Below are 24,970 nucleotides of genomic sequence, written 5' to 3'. Positions count from 1 at the left end.
ATCCTGAGCCTATGACCCCTAGTTCTAGACTCTCCAACCAGGGGACACAGCCTCTCAGAATCTACCCTGTCAAGCCCTCTAAGAATTTTATACGTTTCAATGAGATCATCTCTCATTCTTCTAAACTCCAGAGAGAATAAACCCATTCTACTCAATCTCGCCTCACAGGACAACCCTCTCATCCCAGGAATTAATCTAGTGAACCTTCATTGCACCGCCTCTAAGGCAAGTATATTCTTCCTTAAGTAAGGAGACCAAAACTGTACACAGTACTCCAGGTGTGGTCTCACCAAAGCCTTATATAATTGCAGCAAGACCTCCTTACTCTTATACTCCAACCCCCTTGCAATAAAGGCTAACATACCATTTGCCTTCCTAATTGCTTTCTGTATCTGCATGTTAACTTTCTGTGATTCGTGTAAAAGGACACACAAATCCCTCTGAATACCAACCTTTCTTAATCTCTCACCTTTTAAAAAATATTCTGCTTTTCTATTCTTCCTACCAAAGTGGATAATTTCACATTTCCCCACATTATACTCCATCTGTCACCTTCTTGCTCAATCACTTAACCTGTCTATATCCCTTTGCAGCCTCTTTGCATCCTCCTCACAGATTACTTTCCCACCTAGCTTTGTATCGTCAGCAAACTTGGATACATTGCACTCGGTCCCTTCATCCAAGTCATTAATATAGATTGTAAATAGCTGGGGCCCAAGCACCGATCCCTGTAGCACCCCACTAGATACAGCCTGCCAACCTGAGAATGACCCGTTTATTCCTACTCTCTGTTTTCTGTCCATTAACCAATTGCTAATATATTACCCCCAATCCCATGAGCCCCAATCTTGTGTAACAATCTCTTGTGTGGCACCTTATCGAATGCCTTTTGAAAATCCAAAAAAACTACATCCACTGGTTCCCCTTTATCTACCCTGCTAGTTACACCCTCAAAAAACTCTAATAGATTTGTCAAACATAACTTCCCTTTCATAAAACTGTGATCACTCTGCCTTATCATACTATGGTTTTCTATGTGCCCTGTTACCACGTCCTTAATAATAGATTCTTGCATTTTCCCTACAACTGATTTCAGGCCATCTGGCCTGTAGTTCCCTGTTTTCTCTCTCCCTCTTTTCTTGAATAGCGGGGTTACATTTGCTACCTTCCAATCTGCTGGGACCATTGTAGATTCTAGGGAATTCTGGAAGATCACAACCAATGCATTCTTGTCCCTGAAAGGGGAGAAAAATATTGCTGATTGTGTTTACCTCCCGTGGAGTTTATTTTTATTTTTGCCAAAGGGAATTGGATAAATACTTGAAGGGGAAAAATTTGCAGGGCCGTGGGGAAAGTGGGACTATTTGGATAGCTCTTTCAAAGAGCTGACACCGTCACAATGGGCCGAATGGCCTCCTACTGTGCTGTATGGTCCTATCCAGGCTCCCTCTTGGCTGCAGTGCTCCAGATGGGGCATTAGACCACTGCCTTCCTGAGGTTTGACAGATGTTTTGCCAGTTGGGAGCCAGTACAGAGGCCCCGGAACCTCTAAACGGTTCACTGCGTTAGTCAGTCAGTAATTGTGATTCCCAATGCCTAGTCACCTGTCGAGAAATTGCTCCCACTTTTTAAATTTGATGAGTGTTTTCATTTGTCCCAAAAAAACATGAAAGTGGCACCAGACTGCAATAAAAGTGTTTGGCCAACTTTTTATCCTTGTTTGTGGAGGGAGAAAAGCCAAACATCATTTTCTTTCAATGAAAGAATATGGACAAGATAAATACCGATATGTTGTGAAAGTAATTTACCACCCATAGCAACCAGTGCCATTCAGTACCATAGCAACCAGTGCCATTCGCTACCCATAGCAACCAGTGCCATTCGCTACCCATAGCAACCAGTGCCATTCGCTACCCATAGCAACCAGTGCCATTCAGTACCATAGCAACCAGTGCCATTCGCTGCCCATAGCAACCAGTGCCATTCGCTACCCATAGCAACCAGTGCCATTTGCTACCCATAGCAACCAGTGCCATTCACTACCCATAGCAACCAGTGCCATTCACTACCCATAGCAACCAGAGCCATTCAGTACCATAGCAACCAGTGCCATTCGCTACCCATTGCAATTAGAGCCATTCATTACTCTTAGCAACCACAGCCATTCACTACCCATAGCAACCAGAACCATTCATTACCATAGCAACCAGTGCGATTCACTACCCATAGCAACCAGTGCCATTCACTACCCATAGCAACCAGTGCCATTTGCTACCCATAGCAACCAGTGCCATTCACTACCCATAGCAACCAGTGCCATTTGCTACCCATAGCAACCAGTGCCATTCACTACCCATAGCAACCAGTGCCATTCGCTACCCATAGCAACCAGTGCCATTCACTACCCATAGCAACCAGTGCCATTCGCTACCCACACTGACCAGAGCCAACTGCTACCCATAGCAACCAGCGCCATTCGCTACCCATAGCAACCAGAGCCATTCACTACCCATAGCAACCAGTGCCATTCACTACCCATAGCAACCAGTGCCATTCACTACCCATAGCAACCAGAGCCATTCACTACCCATAGCAACCAGTGCCATTCACTACCCATAATGACCAGAGCCATCTGCTACCCATAGCAACCAGTGCCATTCACTACCCATAGTAACCAGTGCCATTCGCTACCCATAGCAACCAGTGCCATTCACTACCCATAGCAACCAGTGCCATTCACTACCCATAGCAACCAGTGCCATTCACTACCCATAATGACCAGAGTCATCTGCTACCCATAGCAACCAGAGCCATTCACTACCCATAATGACCAGAGCCATCTGCTACCCATAGCAACCAGTGCCATTCACTACCCATAGCAACCAGTGCCATTCACTACCCATAGCAACCAGAGCCATTCACTACCCATAATGACCAGAGCCATCTGCTACCCATAGCAACCAGTGCCATTCACTACCCATAGCAACCAGAGCCATTCACTACCCATAATGACCAGAGCCATCTGCTACCCATAGCAACCAGTGCCATTCACTACCCATAGCAACCAGAGCCATTCACTACCCATAATGACCAGAGCCATCTGCTACCCATAGCAACCAGAGCCATTCGCAACTCATAATGACCAGATTCTAAGAGAGCCTTTCCAGAAACTTTTAGAGGAAGGGTGAGAGGAGAGTGTAGATTTAACCCCTTTACGCGGAGGGTGGTGAATGTATGGAACAGACTGCCTAGGGAGCCAGTGTGGGCTGATTGAATTACCAAATTCAAGTGAGAGTTGGATAAATAGCTGGAAATGGGCTGAGATTGGGGTACGAGACACTTTACAATGGCCCTTCAATCGAGTTGATTGTAGATTCGAGATTAGAGCAGCTGGGGTTGTTCTCCATTGAGCAGAGAAGGTTATCATAGAATCGTAGAATGGTTACAGCACTGAAAGAGGACATTTGGCCCATCGAGCCTGTGCGGTTCTCTGCAAGAGCAATCCAGCTAGTCCCAATCCCCTGCCCTTTCCCAGTAGACATGCAAATTTTTTCCCTTCAAGTACTCACTCCTGTTCCATTTTGAAAGCCACGATTGAATCTGACTCCACCACCCCCTCGGGCAGTGCATTCCAGATCATAACCACTCGCTGCGTAAAAAAGATTTTCCTCATGTCACCTTTGGTTCTTTTGCCAATCACCTTAAGTCTTTATCCTCTGGTTCTTGACCCTTCTGCCAATGGGAACAGTTTCTCTCTATCTACTCTGTCTAGACCTTTCATGATTTTGAATATCTCTATTAAATCTCCTCTCAACCGTCTCTGCTCTAAGGAGAACAACCCCAGCTTCCCCAGTCTATCCAAGTAACTGAAGTCCTTCATCCCTGGAACCATTCCAGTAAATCTCTTCTGCACCCTCTCTAAGGCCTTCACACCCTTCTTAAAGTGCGGTGCCCAGAACTGGACACAATTCTCCAGTTGTGGCTGAATCAGTGTTTTATAGAGGTTCATCATGGCTTCCATACTTTTGTACTCTATGCCTCTATTTATAAAGCCCAGGATCCCGTATGCTTTTTTAACCACTTTCTCAACCTGCCCTGCCATCTTCAATGATTTGTGCACATAAAACCCCAGATCTGTTCCTGCACCTCTTTTAGAATTATACCCTTTAGTTTATATTGCCATTCCTCATTCTTCCTACCGAAATATATCACTTCTCAGCATTAAATTTCATTTGCCACGTGTCCGCCCATTCCACCAGCCTGTCCATGTCCTCTTGAAGTCTATCACTACCGTCCTCACTGTTCACTGCCCTTCCAAGATTTGTGTCATCTGCAAAGTTGGAAATTGTGCCCTGTACACCCGAGTCCAAGTCATTAATATAGATCAAGAAAAGCATTGGTCCTAGTACCAAACCCTGAGGAACACCACTACACACCTCCCTCCAATGGTTATGGAGAGATTTAATAGAGGCGTTCGAAATCATGAAGGGTTTTGATAGAGTGGATGGGGAGAAACTGTTTCCACTGGCAGGAGGGTCGGTAACCAGAGGATTAAGATTTAAGATAATTGGCAAAAGAACTAGAGGGGAGATGAGGAAAGATTTTTTTTACTCATTGAATTATTATGATCTGGAACGCGCTGCCTGAAGGGACGGTGGAATCAGATTCAATAGTAACTTTCAAAAGGGAATTGGAAAGCAAAAATTTGCAGGGGTCTGGGGGGTGGGACTAATTGGAAAAGCTCTTTCAAAGAGCACGATGGGCCGAACATCACTCTATAGTTCTATGAGAGATATTGTGGGTTACGATATTCACCGGACACTGGGACCAGTCAGTTAAGACAGCAACGGTCTTTTCTAAGAAATCTAGTTTCAGGCAGATGCATCTTGGCTGGGTTTTACGTCACTGCACTATTTTTGTAGACAGCTCCTCCGCCCCCCAAAAGAAGATGGGCAAACACTTTTGGGCAGATCAGCGCACCTTGAACTCTGCGCCAAGATAAAATTTGTGGCCGAGTCACAAGGAACAAAATGCAGCAGCACCCCCCGCACCCCCCCCTGCCACCTGCTCCCCCTCACCATGGCCTTAGTGGAGGAATGCACCGTCTGCTGTGGTATTGGGAAACACACAGATCAGGCTGGTTGGACATTCGATCTCTGATCCGTGATTAAGTTAGCCGATCGCTGTGGGAACGTAAGGACCAGTCTTAACAGCCTTAGGCCAGAGAGCGTAGGGTGGGGGGGTGAGATCGGCCTGGGCTCCTGCTCTCCATCGGTACCCAGATAGAAAGAGTAAAAGTCAGCTGGTCAGGGGCTTGGCTACGAGGGGGTTGCCAACCTTCCAGGATTGCCCCGGGGTCTCCGGGAATTAAAGATTAATTTCCAGGACACTGCTGTGAGAAACACCCGGGAGACAAAAACATAAGGACGTTAAACAAAATTGTGTTTTTAAAAATTTTCTCTGAACACTTTTGTTTATTAGTTACAAAAATATCAAAAATGGGGGAGAAAGGCTGTTTGACTGACAGTCATTAATCATCCAATCGGGTAGAGGAAGAGCCTGTTCGCTTTCCGATTGGCCGTGGGAAGGCGGAGCTCCGCAAGGATGGACGAGTCGGGCGACCAATGGCGGGCGGAAAGGTTGGAGTTGGGAGGTCACGTGATGAAAACTCCAGGAATATGTCCAACCAGGGTTGGCAACCCTCCCAAGGATCGAACAGGCTGCTGAAGCTCACAGTGTGGATCTCATGGGGGAGGGGGGAAAGGGGAGGGGGGGAAGGGGTGGGGAGAATGCAACACTTCAGGTTTTAACTCACTGAATGTGGAACTTATCCTCATTGCAAGAAGCACCTGTACAAGCGATTCACAAACCAGCTGTTAGTTGTGTTCCGCATTCAGTCCTTAAACACAGAGCCCCTCTTTAACCTTTCCTTGCAGAATCCCGGGTGCAACATCTGCTCACAGCACAGCTACTGCCGACTGTGGCTTCCCGTCACTTGGTTACTGCATTGTTTTTTGCGACTGCACGGCTCACAAACAGTGACTGATACTATGGAACAGCGGGAGAGGCAATATTGCAGCCGCGACGTGCGAACACTTGTGAACCTGTGGCGTGTGTGTGTGTGTGTGTGTGCTCTCGTGAGTGCGTACGCGTCTGTGCGCAGGAGGATCAGAGCACTGAAGCTGCACACACAGCGAGCCAAATCACACCCTGAATCACACCACTTGAAAACTGATGAGTCTGCCTCGCAGTGTGACTAATCCTATATATAGCAGCACACGTGGGCAGATAAAATATCATGATACAACACTTCATGTATGTCAACTGCCAAGCTCACTGACATCATGAAGAGCTTTGACTGTATTCAAGGTTTAGTCTTCTTCCCTCAGTCAAGATAGCTGAAGCTATCCGTTAAAAGCTACCCTCCACTAACCAGAGCCTCTACCAATTCTTGTGGCTGCATATAATCTACTACAGCGGTTAGGGTCTGTTTCACTGCAGTAATGCAGAGGGGTTCATAGGGTTTATACTGAGGACCGAAGATAAATGCAAGTTTTTTTCTATCTTTCGTATCACAGGATAACACACAGCGAGGACTGTCTCTCTGGGCACCGACACGTTGAGGGGTTCAGACGGTTTACATCGTATACAGGGTAACACAATGACAACTTGCATTTATATAGCACCTTTAACATAGTAAAATGCCCCAAGGTGTTTCACAGGAGTGTAATCAGGCCAAATTTGACATCGAGCCGCATAAGGAGATATTAGGACAGGTGACCAAAAGCTTGGTCAAAGAGGTAGGTTTTAAGGAGCGACTTAATGGAGGAGAGAGAGGCGGAGGGGTTTAGGGAGGGAATTCCAGAGCTTAGGGACGAGGTGGCCAATGGTGGAGTGATGAAAATCGGGCATGCGCAGAGATCGCGGAGAGTTGGAGGAGTGCAGAGATCGCGGAGGGTTGGAGGAGCGCAGAGATCGCGGAGAGTTGGAGGAGCGCAGAGATCGCGGAGAGTTGGAGGAGCGCAGAGATCGCGGAGAGTTGGAGGAGCGCAGAGATCGCGGAGGGTTGGAGGAGCGCAGAGATCGCGGAGGGTTGGAGGGCTGGAGGAGGTTACACAGTTAGGGAGGGGGAGAGGCCATGGAGGGATCTGAACACAAGGATGAAAATTTTAATACTGAGGCGTTGCCGGACCAGGAATCAATGTAAGTCAGCGAGCACAGGGAGTGATGGGTTATGTGTTATCCTGTATCAAACTCAACTCCATGAGGAAGCCATCGCCCAGAGGCCAGATTCAGAGCGACACTAGTGGGAGCAGGTTTGCCAGCATATCTTTTTGGCCAGAGATCGAATGCACCAGGAAAATATTGGAGGGGGAGAAAGAGAAACACAAGGGAAAAGTAACAGGACTTTTGTCAGGTCTGGCAGCAAGTCTTTAGCGAAGATGAACTTCACAAAAATCAGAACCAACTGATTCAAAGAAGTATTGAAAAACTCTAAATGTGATAAGTTGGTATAACAAGATAAAAAAAATCTTACAAATTCTAAACAGCTATCTAAGAGAAATATATTTTAAGTTCCCAAGAGGGATTTACCCTCCATCGAAGATTTTGATCCTCGTGGCCTCGAGTTGCTTGACTGGATGATCTTTATTAACACACGTCTCCATCTTTTCCCTCTCCTTTTCAAAATTTCCTGCTGCTTTTCTTCCAGCCCCGTCACTATCACGCTGGGAAGATTCGTACCATTTAATCTGGAAAAGACAGATGGCATTTTGGAGGTTTTTTTTTTCTCTCTCCCACGGATATCTACTTTTAACCCATCTGAGGTCCGTGAGGTAGGCCTTCTCCACAAACAGTGGGGGTAAAAAAAACGAGGGAGAGATTGTGAATTCTCCGATTAAGAATAATAGAATCTTACAGCACAGACGGAGGCCATTTGGCCCATCGTGCCTGTGCTGGCTCGTTGAAAGAGCTATCCAATTAGTCCCACTACCTCCCCTGCCCTTTCCCCCATAGCCCTGCAATTTTTTCCTTTTCAAGTATTTATCCAATTCCCTTTCGAAAGTTACTACTGAATCTGATTCCACCGCCCTAAAAATGCTGCGGATTATTTTTTTTTAAATTACTAATTGATTTTGGAAAATTCCAGAGCATTATCATGGGCTTCTTCACCTGCACCCTTCAAACGCAGCTTCCTGGTATCTGGACATGGAATAGCATCGTCTGCATGGAGTGGGGGTGGGCAGGGGGTGACATTCTGCGAGCCGACTCTCTTGCTCGAGGAAGGCAGATTTTGTTGGCGGGAGTGGGGGGCGGGCGGTGAGGTTCATGTGACAAAAATTGGAGGAAGAAAAAGTGAAAAGAAGAAAGAACTTGCATTTATATAGCGCCTTTCACAACCTTAAGGCTGTTCCAAAGCACTTTACAGCCAATTGAGAACTTTCCGAAGTGTAATCGCTGTTGTAGTGTAGGGAAACGTGGCAGCCAATTTGCGCACAGCAAGGTCCCACAAACAACACTTCAATAATGACTCCATCATCTGTCTTTTTTAAGTGATGTTGGTTGAGGGATTAATATTGGTCAGGATACCAGGGAGGACTCACCCGCTCTTCTTTGAATAGTGGCCGTGGGATATTTTACATCCACCTGAGAGGGCAGACGGGGCTTCGGTTTAACGTCTCATCTGAAAGACCGCACCTCCGACACATCCGCCAGATTATGTGCTCAAGTCTCTGGAGCGGGACTATGAATTCACAACCTTCCGACTCAGAGGTGAGAGTGCAACCACGTGGCTGACACCGTACCAACATGAGAAAATACAAAATAGAATTATAGAATGGTTACAGCACGGAAGGAGGCCATTCAGCCCATTGAGTCCATGCCGGCTTTTTGCAAGAGCAATCCAGCCAGTCCCACTCCCCCGTCCTATCCCCGTAGCCCTGCAATTTTTTTCCCTTCAAGTACTTATCCAATTCCCTTTTGAAAGCCATGATTGAATCTGCCTCCACCACCCCCTCAGGCAGTGCATTCCAGATCCTAACCACTCGCTGTGTAAAAAAGTTTTTCCTCATGTCGCCTTTGGTTCTTTTGCCAATCACCTTAAATCTATGTCATCTGGTTCTTGACCTTCTGCCAATGGGAACAGTTTCTCTCTATCTACTCTGTCTAGACCCTTCATGATTTTGAATACCTCGATCAAATCTCCTCTCAACTTTTTCTGCTCTAAGGAGAACAACCCCAGCTTCTCCAGTCTATCCATGTAACTGAAGTCCCTCATCCCTGGAACCATTCTAGTGAATCTTTTCTGCACCCTCTCTAATGCCTTCACATCCTTCCGAAAGTGCGGTGCCCAGAACTGGACGCTATACTCCAGTTGTGCTCGAACCAGTGTTTTATAAAGGTTCATCATGACTTCCTTGCTTTTGTACTCTATGCCTCTATTTATAAAGCCCAGGACCCCGTATGCTTTTTAACCACTTTCTCAACCTGCCCTGCCACCTTCAATGATTTGTGCACATATACCCCCAGATCTCTCTGTTCCTGCACCCCCTTTAGAATTGTACCATTTAGTTTATATTGCCTCTCCTCGTTCTTCCTACCAAAATGTATCACTTCGCACTTCTCTGCGTTAAGTTTCATCTGCAATGTGTCCGCCCGTTCCACCAGCCTGTCTATATCCTCTTGAAGTCTATCACTATCCTCCTCACTGTTCACTACCCTTCCAAGTTCTGTGTCATCTGCAAATTTTGAAATTGTGCCCTGTACACCCAAGTCCAAGTCATTAATATATATTAAGAAAAGCAGTGATCCCAGTACTGGGGAACACCACTGTACACCTCCCTCCAGTCTGAAAAACAACCGTTCACCACTACTCTCTGTTTCCTGTCACTTAGCCAATTTTCGTATCCATGCGGCCACTGCCCCTTTTATTCCATGGGCTTCAACTTTGATGACAAGCCTATTATACGGCACTTTATCAAACACCTTTTGAAAGTCCATATACACATCAACTGCACTGCCCTCATCGACCCTCTCTGTTACCGCATTAAAAAATTCAATCAAGTTAGTTAAACATGGTTTGCCTTTAACAAATCCGTGCTGGCTTTCCTCAATTTAATCCACACTTATGCAAGTGACCGTTTATTTTGTCCCGGATTATTGTTTCTAAATGTTTCACCACCACCGAGGTTAAACTGACAGGCCTGTAGTTGCTGGGATTAACCTTACACCCTTTTTTTTGAGGTAGGCCTCAATTTAGCAATCATTTTGGTCACAAAAATCAACTGCCTTTTTCTTTTCTGAAGTTGGCACCTATTGATTCCAACCCCCCTAAATTTATAGTGAGATCTGACACTTCAACTATTTGCTTTACTTTTTAAACTCAGCTTCTACATTTCCAGGGGAGAAATGAGGACAATTTTTCTTTTAATGCAGCGAATTGTTGTGATCTGGAACACGCTGCCTGAAAGGGCGGTGGAAGCAGATTCAATCATGACTTTCAAAAAGGAATTGGATAAATACTTGAAGGGAAAAAATTTGCAGGGCTACGGGGAAAGAGCAGGAGGAGCGGGACTAATCGGACAGCTCTTTCAAAGAGCCGGCACAGGCACGATGGGCCGAACGGCCTCCTTCTGTGCTGTATGATTCTATGATTTGTTTGGGAGGGAGGAAGGGACAGGCTCTCCATGGTAAACCACCCCGAATTCATTTATTTATTTTTTTTCCCAAATTATCGTTGGGTCGCCCAAGGTTAGCCTTGGCTCTCGTGACTGGCCTTGGTAAAAATGTAGCTCTGGCCACTAGGGCCTTGGGGTCAGGTTAGCAGTTGGCTCCTGGTAGCGAGCCTGGGGCAGGGGCACAAAAAACCATCGAGGGGGCAAACAAGCAGCTGGCGTTCCCAGGAAGTTTGAGTCCACCAGTTAAAACTGTGGCCGCCGACTCTCAATTAAACCACGGTGCAGATTTGGTTTCGTTTCGTTTCGGAGGGTGTTCTTACCTGTGCCAATCTTTGCTTCCAACTGCTGGAGGCCACCAACTTTCCGGAGCTAGGCCAGCTGACCGCCGACATGATGTATATCTCCCGGCTCGCCTTCTGCCTGGATCGCAAGAGGGCCAGGGCCACCTTGGTGGGCGTGCCCGGCGGGTTTGGGTTGTAGGAGCTGATGCACCATGCGGCGTACATGGAGGATTTGGGAGCTGACTGTCGAGTGTGGCTGGGCTTGGTGTAGTTCAGGAAGCACCAGCTGACGCTGGTGGACGTGCGGAGACTCGGGAACTGAAGGAACTGCTGCAGGTCGGCCAGGTCAGTCAGGAGAATCGTGCCGCCCACCACCGTGCCGCCTTGGCTAGTGGGCACCTGGACTAGCATGCTGATGGGAAAACGCTGCACCTGCTGGCTCTGAGCCTCCGAGCCAGGCTCGCTGGGCGACCGTGGGGCTCGGTAGGCGCTGTCCCCGTCGGCGCTCTCCAACGATTCCATGTCGCTGCACCGGCTGGAGAAAAGCCGCTCTTCAGATTGCGCCGATTCCAGCGTCTGAACGCTGTGGCGCGGCTTGAAATCCTGAGAGGAGGAGGAGGAGGAGGAAGAGGAGGAGGAGGACGGAGAGGACCCGCCTTCTTTAAGCTCGGTGGTGCAGTGCTGCCGCACCAACTGAGGCTTCGCCGGCTTGGGGGCGCTCTGCACCATCACCGGGGACGCGCTCGACTCGTGAAGGCTTAACTTCTCCAGCATCTGCCCGCAGATCTTCTCCTCCTTGATCCGTTTCTGTTGCTTGGTCTCCATGAAGAGTTCCAGGCTGCTCGCCGGCGAAAGCATCCGCTTGTTCCCGCCAATCGAAGAACCGCCATCGGCGCTGGAGAGGTTCAGGCTGAGCGGCACCGTGGCCTCGATTCTGCCCGCCAGCGAGGGGGGGAGCGTCCACTGCGGGTACTGAAGCAAACCTCGTCGCTGGGCCGCCAGCACCTGGGCGAGCTCCTGGCCGATGCCCCTCACCGCCGTGGTGCTGACCAACGTCCCCTGGGGTAGGTAGTCCTCCACCTTGCAGATCGCCCTGGCGTCGCCCCGACCGGGCGGCCGGGGTCCCGGCACGTGAGAGACGCTGGTGTACATGACGCTTCCGTACGACGGCACGTTGGCCTGGATCCGGACGGGCACCAGCAGCGAGGGTGAGGGCTGCACCGGGGAGCCTGGGCCCTGCCCGACGATGACCGGGGCCTTGGCGGGCGAGGAGGAGGCAGAGAGCTGCTGGCCGTAGAGGTCGCAGGTTGCAGGCTCCGCTCCGCCGGAGATGGGCAGCAGCGGAGCGGCGGGAGAAGGCTGAGCGAGGAAGTAAGGGAGCTGCTGATGAAAGAGTTGCCAGTGTTGATGGAGGCCGGGCTGCTGAGCGGCGTCGCCCGGCGACTGGTAAACGGGAGAGCCGGGGTTCGCTTTGCGGGCGTCCTCCAGCTGAGGCATGGGGGAGGGCGGGCGGTGGCGTGGGCCGCGAGCGTTCTGGGCGCAGGCCTGGCCGAGCTGCATCTGCTCCACCGGCTCCTGAGCAGGTTCCAGTTGGGCACCCTCCGAGTACTGGCTCAGCGAGGCCTGGCGCACCAGGAAGCACTTCCTCCTCTCCCGGACGACGGGCGACGACGGCATCGCCGTCCCGGCCGGGCCTGCCGACAGGTTCCCGTAGTCGAAGGACTTGCTTCGGTTGTCCGCCATCTCCACGTAGGGCTGGCACGGCGCCTGCTCCGACGCCGAGCGCCTCATCTCCTTCTGCTGGTGGCTCAGCGCGCCCAGTGAGCTGGCACCGTAGGGCACGGTCAGGTATTCCGCCGCCTTGCCGAGATCCTCCAGCCTCGAAGAGCCAATGGACCTCACGCTCTCCTCTCGGTCCAACGACAGGGAGAAGCTGGAACCATGGGACAAATTGCTCTCCTGGCTGGGACTGCGGGACAGCGTGCTGGACTCGAAGCTGGACTCCCCGGACGAGTACTCCATGTCGGCCAGCCGCAACCTCTTCTTCTTTGGCGGCAGTTTCTCCGCCGGCAGCTGGGAGAGCGTCTCGCTCCGCTGCGGCCACTGAAACTCCTCGGCCACTTTCGAATCCGGTTCCTTCATTGGCGTTTCCTGCTCTTTCTCGGGCTTGTCCGGCTCTTCGGTGACACGGATCTCGGGCACCTGGATGTTGTGCTGGCGGACGAGTTTGGGTGGCAGCTGGGGCGGAGGCGGCAGCGAGCCGGCCAGGCTACTGGCCTGGCGCTCGCCCTCTTCCGGCTGAAGGCCGTCTTGGCCGATCGCAGGCTCCGGACCGGAAGCGTCGCACGACATGGAATGCTGCATGGAGTCTGACCGCTCGAACGAGCTCGGCCGGCTGAGGGAATTGGTGTGCTGGATGACTGAGATCTCGTTTCCAATGCCCCTTCTGCTGGGGTCTACCTGCTTGCCTTGTGGTGAATGTGGCCAGGTGTCTGCGGAACTAAGGGCATCTTCCAGTCCGTGGGCGTCCCTATCTTCTGCTTTGTTTAGGTAGTCCATCACGTTGCCTCCGGGATGCGTGAGCAATTTGCACCCTTCCGTACCCCTCAATGGGCTGTAGATGCTTGAAGGAATCATGGTGGAGATGGAAACAGTTCTCGAGACAGGTTCCTGATCCAGAGGCTCTGTTTTAGAGTCACCCGTCGATGTCAGTGATGTGGTGGAACCACCGTATGGACTGCTGTAGTCACTGGGGAGATCGTCCTCATCTCCCACGCTCTTTTCTTTCCTCCTTTTCCTGAACGGCAAGCTCTCCAGCCCGTGGCCAGACTTGTAGTGCGTGACCTGTGAGTGTGCGCTCGATTCCGGGAGGCTCTCGCCGGCAGGTTTGGGCATCGCGGTCCTCATTCTCGGCGCGTGGGGCTGCGAGCAGTAGAACTTTCGGTGGGCGTCGAAATTGTCCCATATTTGGTACTTGATCCCGCATATTTCACACTCGTACACCGAGCCCGTGCCCCTCTGCACTTTCCTCACCAGGGCCGAAAGTTCAGTTTCGCCGGGCTCCCCCCCGTCCGATTTGGTGGTCGCCGCGTTAGCGTTCTTGAGGAGGCCGTAGCCGTGCTCCAGGTCATCGGCAGAGCAGCCCGCCGGCGGATGCCCCTCCGCCCCTGAGAATAACTCGATGGCCGTTTGCCGTTTCAACATGCGTTGGTGCGGCAACCCGGCGGAACCGGTGTGAAAGACGTCATCGGATCCCGCCATCCGCTCGTCGAAAGAGTGGCTTCCCCTCAGCACCTGTGGGACGCCCAGCCCGTTCCCTGAAGATATTGGCATTGAGTTGCTTCTGATTAGTGGCGCACCGTCGGAGATATCTGACGGGACGCCTAAAAGTGCCTTTTCAGCTGACAACATGAGGGACTCACCAACATGTCCGTGCAGGGAGCCCACACAATATGTTTTTGTGTCACTCCCAGGAGGTCCCATCAGCATTTGATGTTTCTGCGACTCGCCACCATCTCCTCTGGTTACAGAGAACTTCCTGGGCTTGACAGTGTTTAATTGACTTGGGTCGACTAATACTTCATTATGCGTAATCAGCTGAATAATATGCTCTTCAATTAACTTTTCTATGTCCGGTTTAGAGCCAGAAATGGGCACTGACCCAGCCTTCTCCTTGAAGCTCGTAAGATGAGGTTCCTGGGCTGCCATGTTGGCTGCCAGGGTTCTCGGAGCCAGTCTCGCAAATTTCCCGAATATGATCTCTGCGTACGACTTGGCGTTGGTGTTGGGCGGGCTGATCTGTTGCTCTGCACTTTCTGAGCGAGAGAAGTAGCCAGAGTCCGTGCTGCCCTTACTGTGGGGGCTTAAAAGGTTCAGAGACTGCTCGCTGTCCTGCCCTCTCTTCTCAGTCAACCGTAGTGCAAGTCTTTGCTTAATAGTGTGCGCTCCGCCATATTTCCAAACCATGCCGGGGCTTTGGGGCGGTTCGGTTTTTATGAGCTGCGGACTTTCAGTTTGAGTCTGAGCTGCGCCTTTTGGGACGATCAAGATGGGAACTTTCATCGGCCCCACTGATGATTCCTCGCTGAATATATCGGAGTCGGAGCTGTATTTCTGACTGCTCTTGCTCATCATGCCCCTCTCCGCTTTGGGAGCGCAGCAAGGAACGGACTTCACGTCTTCCGTTGTTTCCGACTCTGCGGCCAGTTGTAACGACAGCCTCCTGTCGATGCAGATCTCCTCGTCGGTGTCCGTGCTCTCGTCTCCTTCCGAATGCAGCTCCGACTCCTCCCCGGCCCCCGCTGGGTCCACGTCCAGTGGGGAAGCGGCCTCAGCCTCCGACACGCACACCAGGCCGGCCTTGATGGCGTGAGCGTGGGATTTCCGATGCTTGTACAAGTTGCTCTTGGTCTTGAATGAAAAGCCACAGGGCAGGCACGGGTAGGGCCGCTCGCCCGTGTGCGAGCGGATGTGCTTCTTCAGCACGCTGGGCTTGGCGCACGCCCGCCCGCAGTACTGGCAGATGTGCTTGCCGGGTTTCTTGGGCTTCTTCTCTTTGCGGAGCGCCTCCTCGTGCGCCTGGCCGAGGAGCGCCTGGGGGTAGTGCCTGTAGCCGGGCGGGAGAGAGGCCGCCTTCTTGCTGAGGGCGGGTGCGGCGTGGGGCCGGGACTGGAGGAGTGGGAGGTAAGCGTCCGGCGCTACGTGCTCCATCTGGCCGGCAAATTGCCACGGGCGCCCGTCCGAGCCCGGCTCCGGTTTGGAAGCGGGCGGGAAGCTTGGCGGCGTGGGCTGCTGGGAGAAGTGGGGGAAGGAGTGCGCGTAACGGTAGGGGTCGGTAAGTAGATGGTGGTGGTGCTGGTGGTGGTGGTGGTGGTGGTGGTGCGGCTGGGGCTTTGGCTGCTGCTGAGGAGCCTCGGCGGAGACCTGAAGCTTTGCCGGATAGTAAGGCTGCAAAGGCCCGGTGCCACCAGCCTGCGCGGAGTCCGGTGCCCGTCCTTGTCCTACCTGATCAGGGAAAGCGGTGGACTGCATACAGGTCAAAGTTCCTCGGTCCCTACTACCTTGACCTATAGGGGTGGCGTCCTTAGACGCGGCTGTGCTCAGCATGGTACGTTGCGGCTCCATCTCTTTTGGGAGGGTTGTATGTGCCAGATTCCCAGGGCCTTGCGCAGACGCATCTAAAGCTCTGCTTCCTGGAGTCCCGAGGCTGCCATTTTGTCAAGAGGAGCTTGCTTGGGCACAAACTATTCCTGGGTTTGCTGTGTGAGGTGGCGGTGGGAGTACTTCTCCGAACATCAAACTGCAGTGCAATCAGAGGGTTACCATTCGCAAAGTTCCCTTCATTGGACACCGTTACCTTTTTTCTCTCCCCAACCAAAGCGTGGGGCAAGTTTACACGGCCGGCTTCAAATTATTTTTCTCGCAGCGTTTATGCCAGACCTGCCGAATATCTTCTCTTTTAATCGTTCCGTCTTTTCCATTCTAAAACAGTGTCCTTTTTTCAATAGGCGCAGGGTAATACAGACACCATTCCCCTCTTCCTCCGTTCTCGTAACATCACCGAGTCGTGGAACGCCCGGAAAACTCTTCTGCGCGGCTCAGGGAATTCCTGCCCCTCTCGGTATCCCGGTGAACAATACTGTTTTATTTGAAGCTTCCTTCAGGGTTCTGAGGAGGATTTTTCTCTACTGGCTTCCTGCAAAGGCAAACAGAAGTACATTAAAAAGCAAGTCTCAGCAAAGGTTTTGATATTTAAAGCACAGGTTTTCAAAGTGGGGTCTGTGGCCCCTACAGACGTCAGCCATGGCTCAGTGGTAGCACTTTTGACTCTGAGGCAGAAGGTCGTGGGTTCGAGTCCCACTCCAGAGACTTGAGCACAAAATCTCGGCCGACACTCCCGGTTCTGTTTCTAGCGATGTTGGTTGAGGGATAAACGTTGGCCAGGACAGAACTCTTCTTCGAAATAGTGCCATGTGGTACTTTATGTCCACTTGAGAGGGCAGACGGGACCGCGGTTTAACGTCTCATTCGAAAGACGGCACCTCTGACAATTCGCCGCTCCCTTATTGATGTCCGGTCGTTTATCTCATTGTTGTTTGTGGGATCTTGCTGTGCGCAAATTGGCTGCTGCGTTTCCTTACATCGCAACAGTGACACTTCAAAAAGAACTCCATTGGCTGTAAAGCGCTTTGGGACGTCCTGAGGTCATGAAAGGCTCTATATAAATGCAAGTTCTTTCTTAGGTAGACGCAGAGGAAATATTTCCACTTGTGCGGGAGTCCAAAACTAAATATACAACAGTCGCTAATAAATCCAATAGAGAATTCAGGAAAAACTTCTTTACTCAGAGAGTGGTTAGAATGTGGAACGTGTTACCATAAGGAGTAGTTGAGGAAAATAGCATTGATGCATTTAAGGGGAAGCTAGATAAACACACGAGGGAGAAAGGAATAGAAGGATATCCTGATAAGGTTAGATGAAGTAGGGAGGGAGGAGGCTCGTGTGGAGCATATACGCCGGCATGGACCAGTTGGGCCGAACGGCCTGTTTCTGTTCTGCAGTTTCGATGTAACTCGATGTCATGGCGGTCCACAGAATCGTCAGATTTCTGTTCATCTGGGACCACTATTCCACCCATCCTGTGCACAGCACTCACAACTCTGTATCCTGTGTTTTTTGACTCACTAGCTTGTTATTTCCATTCATACTACTAATAATAAAGTGTCGTCTGCAACGATAGCACCGTTTTATCTTTGGGTAGCTGACACTGTTGTTCAGAAGTTAGGAGTGGAGAGTACCCCCCCGGGGTCGGTCAATATCTGTAAGGGGATACCCCCTGATTTCACTGATATCTATAGACAGGGAGGAAGAACCACAAGTCTGTCAGTGCTTAAAGGGCCCAGGACCGTGACAGATTTTTACAAGCATGAAAGAACTTCACTGATCTTTAACTTCGGTCAACGTCTTTTTAGATCAAACGTACATAATATTTTAGTGTGTTTGCAATTAATCTGCCGTGACAAAAAGTTAGTAGGTGGTGCAAAAGCTAAAAGATAGTGTTGTGTCGAATATGTAGAATTTCAGTCACTATTATTATCCTTTTGCCCCAACTCACACCACCACTAATCACATCCACCATATAAAAAAAGTCCTGCGCTTACATAGTGCCGTTTCACATCTCAGAGTGCTTTACGTACAACAAACTACTTTGAAGTACAGTGACTGCAATGGAAGCAAATGCAGCAGCCATTTTGCACACAGCAAAAACCCCACTAACAGCAATAAGATGAAGAACAGTTAATCTGCTTTTTTTTTTGGTAGTGTCGTTTGAGGGATAAATGTTGACCAGGACACCGGGGAGAACTCCTCTGCTCTTCCTCGAATAGTGCCGTGGGCTCTTTTGCGTTCACCTCCGACAGTGCAGCACTCCCTCAGTACTGCGCTGGAGTGTCAGCCGAGATTTTCTGCTCAAGCCCTGAAATTGGGATTGAAACCACAACCTTCTGACAGTTATATTTAACCCTTAGCTTGCTGTAGACCCTTTTTATTTGTGTATTCAAATGGAGGAAGGGAGACAATATATAACTTTAAAAATGTTTATACAAATGATATTTCAAAATATAAGGACCCATCAAGTTGTTATGAGCACAGTAGCTTTCCAGTTTACAAATTGTTTGGTGCAGATATGGGGATGTTTGCACAGTGTTCAATTCCATTTACAACCCCGCAGATAATGAAGCAGTCCGTGCCCGCATGCAGCAAGACCTGGACAACATCCAGGCTTGGGCTGATAAGTGGCAAGTAACATTCGCCAGACAAGTGCCAGGCAATGACCATCTCCAACAAGAGAGAATCTAACCACTTCCCCTTGACATTCAACAGCATTACCATCGCCGAATCCCCCACCATGGTACCAGGGAGGAGGGACTTCAGTTAAGTGGAGAGACTGGAGAAACTGGGGTTGTTCTCCTTGGAGCAGAGAAGGTTAAGAGGAGATTTGATGTAGTCAATAAGGAGAAACCTTTTCCACTGGCAGGAGGGTCAGTAATCAGAGAACACAAGATTTAAGGTAAAAGAACCAGAGGGCAGATGAGGAGATTTTTTTTTAATGCAGCGAGTTGCTATGATCTGGAATGCGCTGCCTGAAAAGGCGGTGGAAGCAGATTCAATAGTAACTTTCAAAAGCCTATTGGATAAATTCTTGAAATGGAAAAATTTGCAGGGCTATGGGGAAACAGCAGGGGAATGTGACTAATCAGATAGCTCTTTCAAAGAGCCGGTACAGGTACAATGGGCCGAATGGCCTTCTTCTATGCTGTATCATTCTATGATTCTATGACAGGAAAGTCATTTAGGGCTGTGGATGCTGAGTCGTTGAATATATTCAAGGCTGAGATCAATAGATTTTTGGACTCTAGGGGAATCAGGGATATGGGGATAGGGCGGGAAAGTGGAGTTGAGATCGAAGATCAGCCATGATCTTATTGAATGGCGGAGCAGGCTCGAGGGGCCGTATGGCCTACTCCTGAACATATTTCTTATGTTCTTATGAAAGCTTTTTTTATTCGTTCATGGGATGTGGGCGTCGCCGGCAAGGCCGGCATTTATTGCCCGTCCCTAATTGCCCTCGAGAAGGTGGTGGTGAGCCGCCTTCTTGAACCGCTGCAGTCCGTGTGGTGAAGGTTCTCCCACAGTGCTGTTAGGAAGGGAGTTCCAGGATTTTGACCCAGCGACGAAAGACAAACAGAAAATGCTCGAAACACTGAGCGGATCAGTCAGTATCTGTAGACATGCTATGCCGGAACAGATTATCAAACTTCAGACATGCTTCAGTATGTTTTGTGTTGCCACATTCTGTACAAGATATTGGTGCAGCTCTGCATTCTACATTGGTCCTGGCACGGTTACATGCAGGGAGTTTGAAACAACAATAACTGGCATTTGTAGAGGGCCTTTAAGTTGTGAAACGGACCAAGGCACTTCACAGTTCAGCGCCTGACCTGTGTAGGAGGGAGAGGTGACCTAAAGTTCAGTTGAAAAGGAAGGTTTAAGGGAGGCTTTTGAAAGTGCGGAGAGATGTAGCACAGTGGCAGGATCTAGGGAGAGCGTTCCAGAGTGTGGAGGCAAAATTTAGGACAGAGAGCGGGAAAAATGTTTTTTCTTTACACACAGAGGGCAGTAAGGCCGTGGAATGCACTACCAGAGTTAGTGATTGAAGCAGAGGCCATGTCAACTTTTAAGAATAGGTTAGATGGGTGGTTGAAGGCAAGGGAATAAAAGGGAAACTGGAACAGGGTAGGACTACTGCTCGTGTGGAGGGTAAATGCACACACGGACTGGTTGGGCTGAATGGCTTCTCTCTGAGTTGTAATTTCCATACGAGGCTCTGCCACTGATGGCGGATTGGAGGGAAGGAGGAAACGTTCATTAGACCACAGTTGGAAAAGAGGAAGGTGCAGGCAAGGATGGAAGATGGAGGAGACTGCAGAGGAAGGGAGGGCAAGCTATGAGAGAGGGGGGGGGGTAATTTTGAATTTGTGCGATAGTGTAGAACGGGCGACAGCAAATCGGCAGACAGTGAATTGACTTCAATGGAAATAAAAATGGGGAGAGATGAAAAAACGGGCTGGCGATTCGCTGCTACCCGTTTTATACAATCGCACAAAGTCAAAATTACCCCCATGCAGCGATTTGAAGACATGGACAAGGGCTTGAGAAATCGATGCACAAAGAGATAGGGAGCCAATGGAGGATGGGAAGGATTGGAGGGATAGGCAAGGGGGATTTTGTGTTGAGATTGGACGTGGACGGCCAAGTTGACTGGAGTTTGGGAAGCCAGGGAGCAACTGTTGGAAACGTTGGGTTTAGAAGGGAAAAATGGCGTGAGTGAGTGTTTCAGTAGCAGTGGGAGTGAGGGAGGCACAGAGATGGCCGATATTTTGGAGATGTAAATAGGCCCTGGTGGCAATGGGCTGGAAGTGGGGTTTGGCATTCTGTACCACAGCCCTTGGACTTTCAACCAAATTACTAAGTAAAAAGGAACAACTGGGTGGGTTAGACAATGACCTTTCACCTCAAAGACCTGGGTTCCATTCCAGCGCAGACTGATGACATGTCAGTCACCTCGGTTCTTTTTGCTCTATGGGTGTTAAGTGAAGAGAGTTTGGGCAGTCTTCAACTTAATTCACAAGAGGCCACAGGATAGTTGAGGTGTGATATGCAAGTCACACCAGTGTGGTAGAAGGTGCTGTACGGAGATTGGTGCTGAGGCACATTGTTGAGAAAGAACAGGCGGTTGTATCCCGCATCTAATCATACAGCCCTGGAACGGACAGTGTCATAAAAGGTGCATAGTAGATACAGCACAAAAGGAGGCCATTCGGCTCATCGTGCCTATGCCGGCTCTTTGAAAGAGCTATCCAATTAGTCCCCATTCCCCTGCTCTTCCTCCATAGCCCTGTAATATTTTTCCCTTCAAGTATTTATCCAATTCCCTTTTGAAAGTTACTATTGAATCTGCTTCCACCGCCCTTTCAGGCAGCGCATTCCAGATCATAACAACTCACTGCGTAAAAAAATGTTTCCCCATGTCGCCTCTGGCTCTTTTGCCGATCACCTGGTTACCGACCCTTCAGCCACTGTTTCTCCTTATTTACTCCATCAAAACCGTTCATGATCTGGAACGCCTCTATCAAATCTCCCCTTAGGCTTCTCTGCTCGAAGGAGAATAACCCCAGTTTCTCCAGTCTCTCCACATAACCAAAGTCCCTCATTCCTGGTACCAGTCTCGTAAATCTCTTCTGCACTCTGCCTAAGGCCTTGACATCCTTCCTAAAGTGTGGTGCTCAGAATTGAACACAATACTCCAGCTGAGGCCTAACCAGTGTTTTATGAAGGTTTAGCATAACTTCCTTGCTTTTGTACTCTACGCCTCTATTAATAAAGCCCGGGACCCCAGTGTTCCATTCCCCACCGTTAACATCCCTCACCTCAATGAGTGCGAAATTCACAAATACCACATTACCTAGTTTTCCTTCGAATTCCACTTCAGTATGGTAATCCCAACACTCCTTTATCGTGGCATCAGGCTTTTCTGGAAAGGATTAAATATAGAGTCTGTAAGAACATGCTTTACAATTGTGACCAGCTTTATGAGACTTTACACAGGCAGTTAGACAGATGGGCACCCGTGCTCTTCTTGGATGGTGAACAATTGGACCGCAACTCCCTGTATAAACACTAAACAAAATCTCACACACGCACAGCAATTCTCAAATAACTTCGCTCCTGATTGCATTGCAAAATAACCTGCTTCATTGGAAGTAGTTCCAGTTCAAAACAATTCCTAAATATAGAACACGCACCATTTTATTACCCGCGACCAAGGTGCTGAAATGGGGCTCATTGTGTGCCCAAAGAGGTCAGAGGTGATTTTCTAGACTCAATTTAACTTTCAGCTTTTGAAGTCGGAAATGTAACAAAAACTCATCTTTTACATTTTCCCTTCTTAAGTTCCGTTCGTACTTAGTTCTGACGCAAGGTCTTCAGGCTGGAGCGTTAACTCTGCTTCTTTCTCCACAGATGCTGCCTGACTTGCTGAGCTTCTCCAGCATGCTCCATTAATACTTATTCTTTTTAACTCTTATCTCTGCACCAAACATGTTGTGAACTGGAAAATACTGCGAGGGGGAGGGGGGAGGGGGGAGGGACTCCCGCCAATCTGTAATCAGGTTGGTATGAGCGCCTGCACTGTAACAGCAAAGTACCTCTTCACAATAGCGCAGTCTTGTCCGGTAGCAATCGCTGACTAGCCACAGGCGTGATTTCAGCCACATTGTTTAAGCCACAGGCACTGATTTTAGTGGATAACGCTTTTCATGCACTGACACAATGCAGGTGAATGTGCTTCATGTGTATATTAATTGAACAAACATCTACCGCCATTCAGTAATCAAGGAAGTAAAGCAGTCACAGAGATCAAACATTGATAAGTATTGGTGGAATCAGTCTTGATTTTATCATGTGACGTTGCAAAGAGGGGAAGAGTGAGCAGAGATGAACAGATATGCAAATTTCATCCAGATGACTCAAGTTTCACAAGCCTGCTATAAGGTTAAGCTACAAGGTATAGATAGACTGGCCAGAACTTAAGAAAAGACTATTCTATCAGTCAGGTCAGTTCCTTCCACAGACCATGTACAATTCACTTTATGTTAGACTTTACTCATTCCATTCAATCTCCCAGGTAAAAGTTCAGCAACGCTTCCCTCTGCCATGGCTGCTGAATGTTATCTAATTGTACGTCATGCAGTATTTATTCGAGGCTGCCTCCATTCCCTGCTGCTCCATTTCCAAAGATCCAGTAGCTTAGAACCACTCTAGACTGCATTTGATCACCTCACCCCACTAGGGGTTGCCAACCCTCCAGGATTGTCCTGGAGTCTCCAGGAATTAAAGATTAATCTCCAGGACACTGCTGCGAGCAAAAAAAACCCAGGGAGAAAAATTACAGGGGCATTAAAAAAGTGTTTTCAAAAAAAATAATTCTTTGAACACTTTTGCTTATTAGTTATTGAAATATTGGACATGGGAAAAAAGACTGTTTGACTGACAGTCAAGAATCATCCAATCGGGTAATAGAGAGTCTGTTCGCTTTCCGATTGGCTGTTGGAAGGTGGGGCTCCGCGAGGATGGTCATGTTGGCTGACCAATGGCAGGAGCGTGGGGGCGGGGCAGTTGGAGGCAGGAGGTCATGTGATGGCTCCTCCAGGAATATGTCCAAACAGAGTTGGCAACCCTAGTCTCTGTCCTTATCCTCAGGTCAACAGGAGCTTGTCTGTAGTAGGTTGAGTGCGATAGAAATATCTGTGATAGATCTTATCGCTTTCAGTATCAGGCCCAAAAGGACTATCCTTCTTTGATAAATCAACCTCACTTACCTGCCTTCAATCCCTTCTCTCTCCAGAAAAACATTTAGAATTTCTTACCCAAGGACATCTCTCTACTGCAATCTGAACTACAAAAGCAATAAATATAATAGCACCTTAACTGCCTTTTGAACTCTTTAATATTGTCCGGTTCAATGCCCTTGCTGGTAACTCATTCCACGAGCCTGTTGCTGTGTGGGTGAGAAAGGTCCAGCTAGGATTGCCAACTCTCCAGGGTTGTCCTGGAGCCTCCAGGAATTAAAGATTAATCTCCTGGGCGCTGCTGTGATCAATCCCTGGAGACAAAATCAGGGGCTATTAAAAAAACGGTGTGTTTTTTTTTCTATTTGCTTTGAACACTTCTGCTTATTAGTTATAAACATTTTGGAGATTGCGGAAAAAGGCTGTTTGACCGGGAGGGGCGGTTGGAGGCTGGCGGTCATGTGATGAAACCTCCAGGAATACGTCCAACCAGAGTTGGCAACCCTAGGTCCACCTTATTTCCCTTTCTACCCCTAACTTCCTTATGATCTCTGGTATTTTAACTCTTCAACACATTGAATAATTTTCCCCACATTCACTTTAAAATCTTGAAAACTTCAATTAGGCCACCTCAAAATCTCCAAAGTTTGGCTGACCCATGCTCGCTGACCTACACTGGCTCCTGGTCCGGCAATGCCTCGATTTTAAAATTCTCATCCTTGTTTTCAAATCCCTCCACGGCCTCGCCCCCTCCCTATCTCTGTAGCCTCCTCCAGCCCTACAACCCTCCGAGATCTCGGCGCTCCTCCAATTCTGGCCTCTTGCGCATTCCCGATTTTAATCGCTCCACCATTGGCGGCCGTGCCTTCAGCTGCCTGGGCCCTAAGCTCTGGAATTCCCTCCCTAAACCTCTCCGCCTCTCTCTCCTCCTTTAAGATGCTCCATAAAACTCTTTGACCAAGCTTTTGGTCACCTGTCCTAATATCTCCTTATGTGGTTCAGGATCAAATTTTGTTTGATAATCGCTCCTGTGAAGTGCCATTGGGACATTTTACTATGTTAAAGGCGCTATATAAATGCAAATTGTTGTTGTTGTTTCCCTTTG

General features: G+C 49.2%; 1 protein-coding gene across 1 annotated transcript in view; it reads right to left on the bottom strand.

Moving 5' to 3' along the window:
* The window catches only part of hivep2a (HIVEP zinc finger 2a), a 177,644-nt gene that overhangs the window by 10,402 nt on the left and 142,272 nt on the right, over positions 1–24,970 (bottom strand). Inside the window, exons 5-7 of the mRNA XM_067988549.1 lie at positions 21,981–22,049; positions 10,997–16,652; positions 7,594–7,751 (exon numbers count right to left, since the gene is read on the bottom strand). Coding sequence (XP_067844650.1) covers positions 7,594–7,751; positions 10,997–16,081 — 5,243 coding nt within the window. The 5' untranslated portion in view covers positions 16,082–16,652; positions 21,981–22,049. The remainder of the gene's footprint in view (positions 1–7,593; positions 7,752–10,996; positions 16,653–21,980; positions 22,050–24,970) is intronic.

This window comes from Heptranchias perlo, chromosome 8, assembly GCF_035084215.1.
Source record: "Heptranchias perlo isolate sHepPer1 chromosome 8, sHepPer1.hap1, whole genome shotgun sequence".
Taxonomy (NCBI): domain Eukaryota; kingdom Metazoa; phylum Chordata; class Chondrichthyes; order Hexanchiformes; family Hexanchidae; genus Heptranchias; species Heptranchias perlo.
This window is presented reverse-complemented; position numbering and strand designations above follow the sequence as displayed.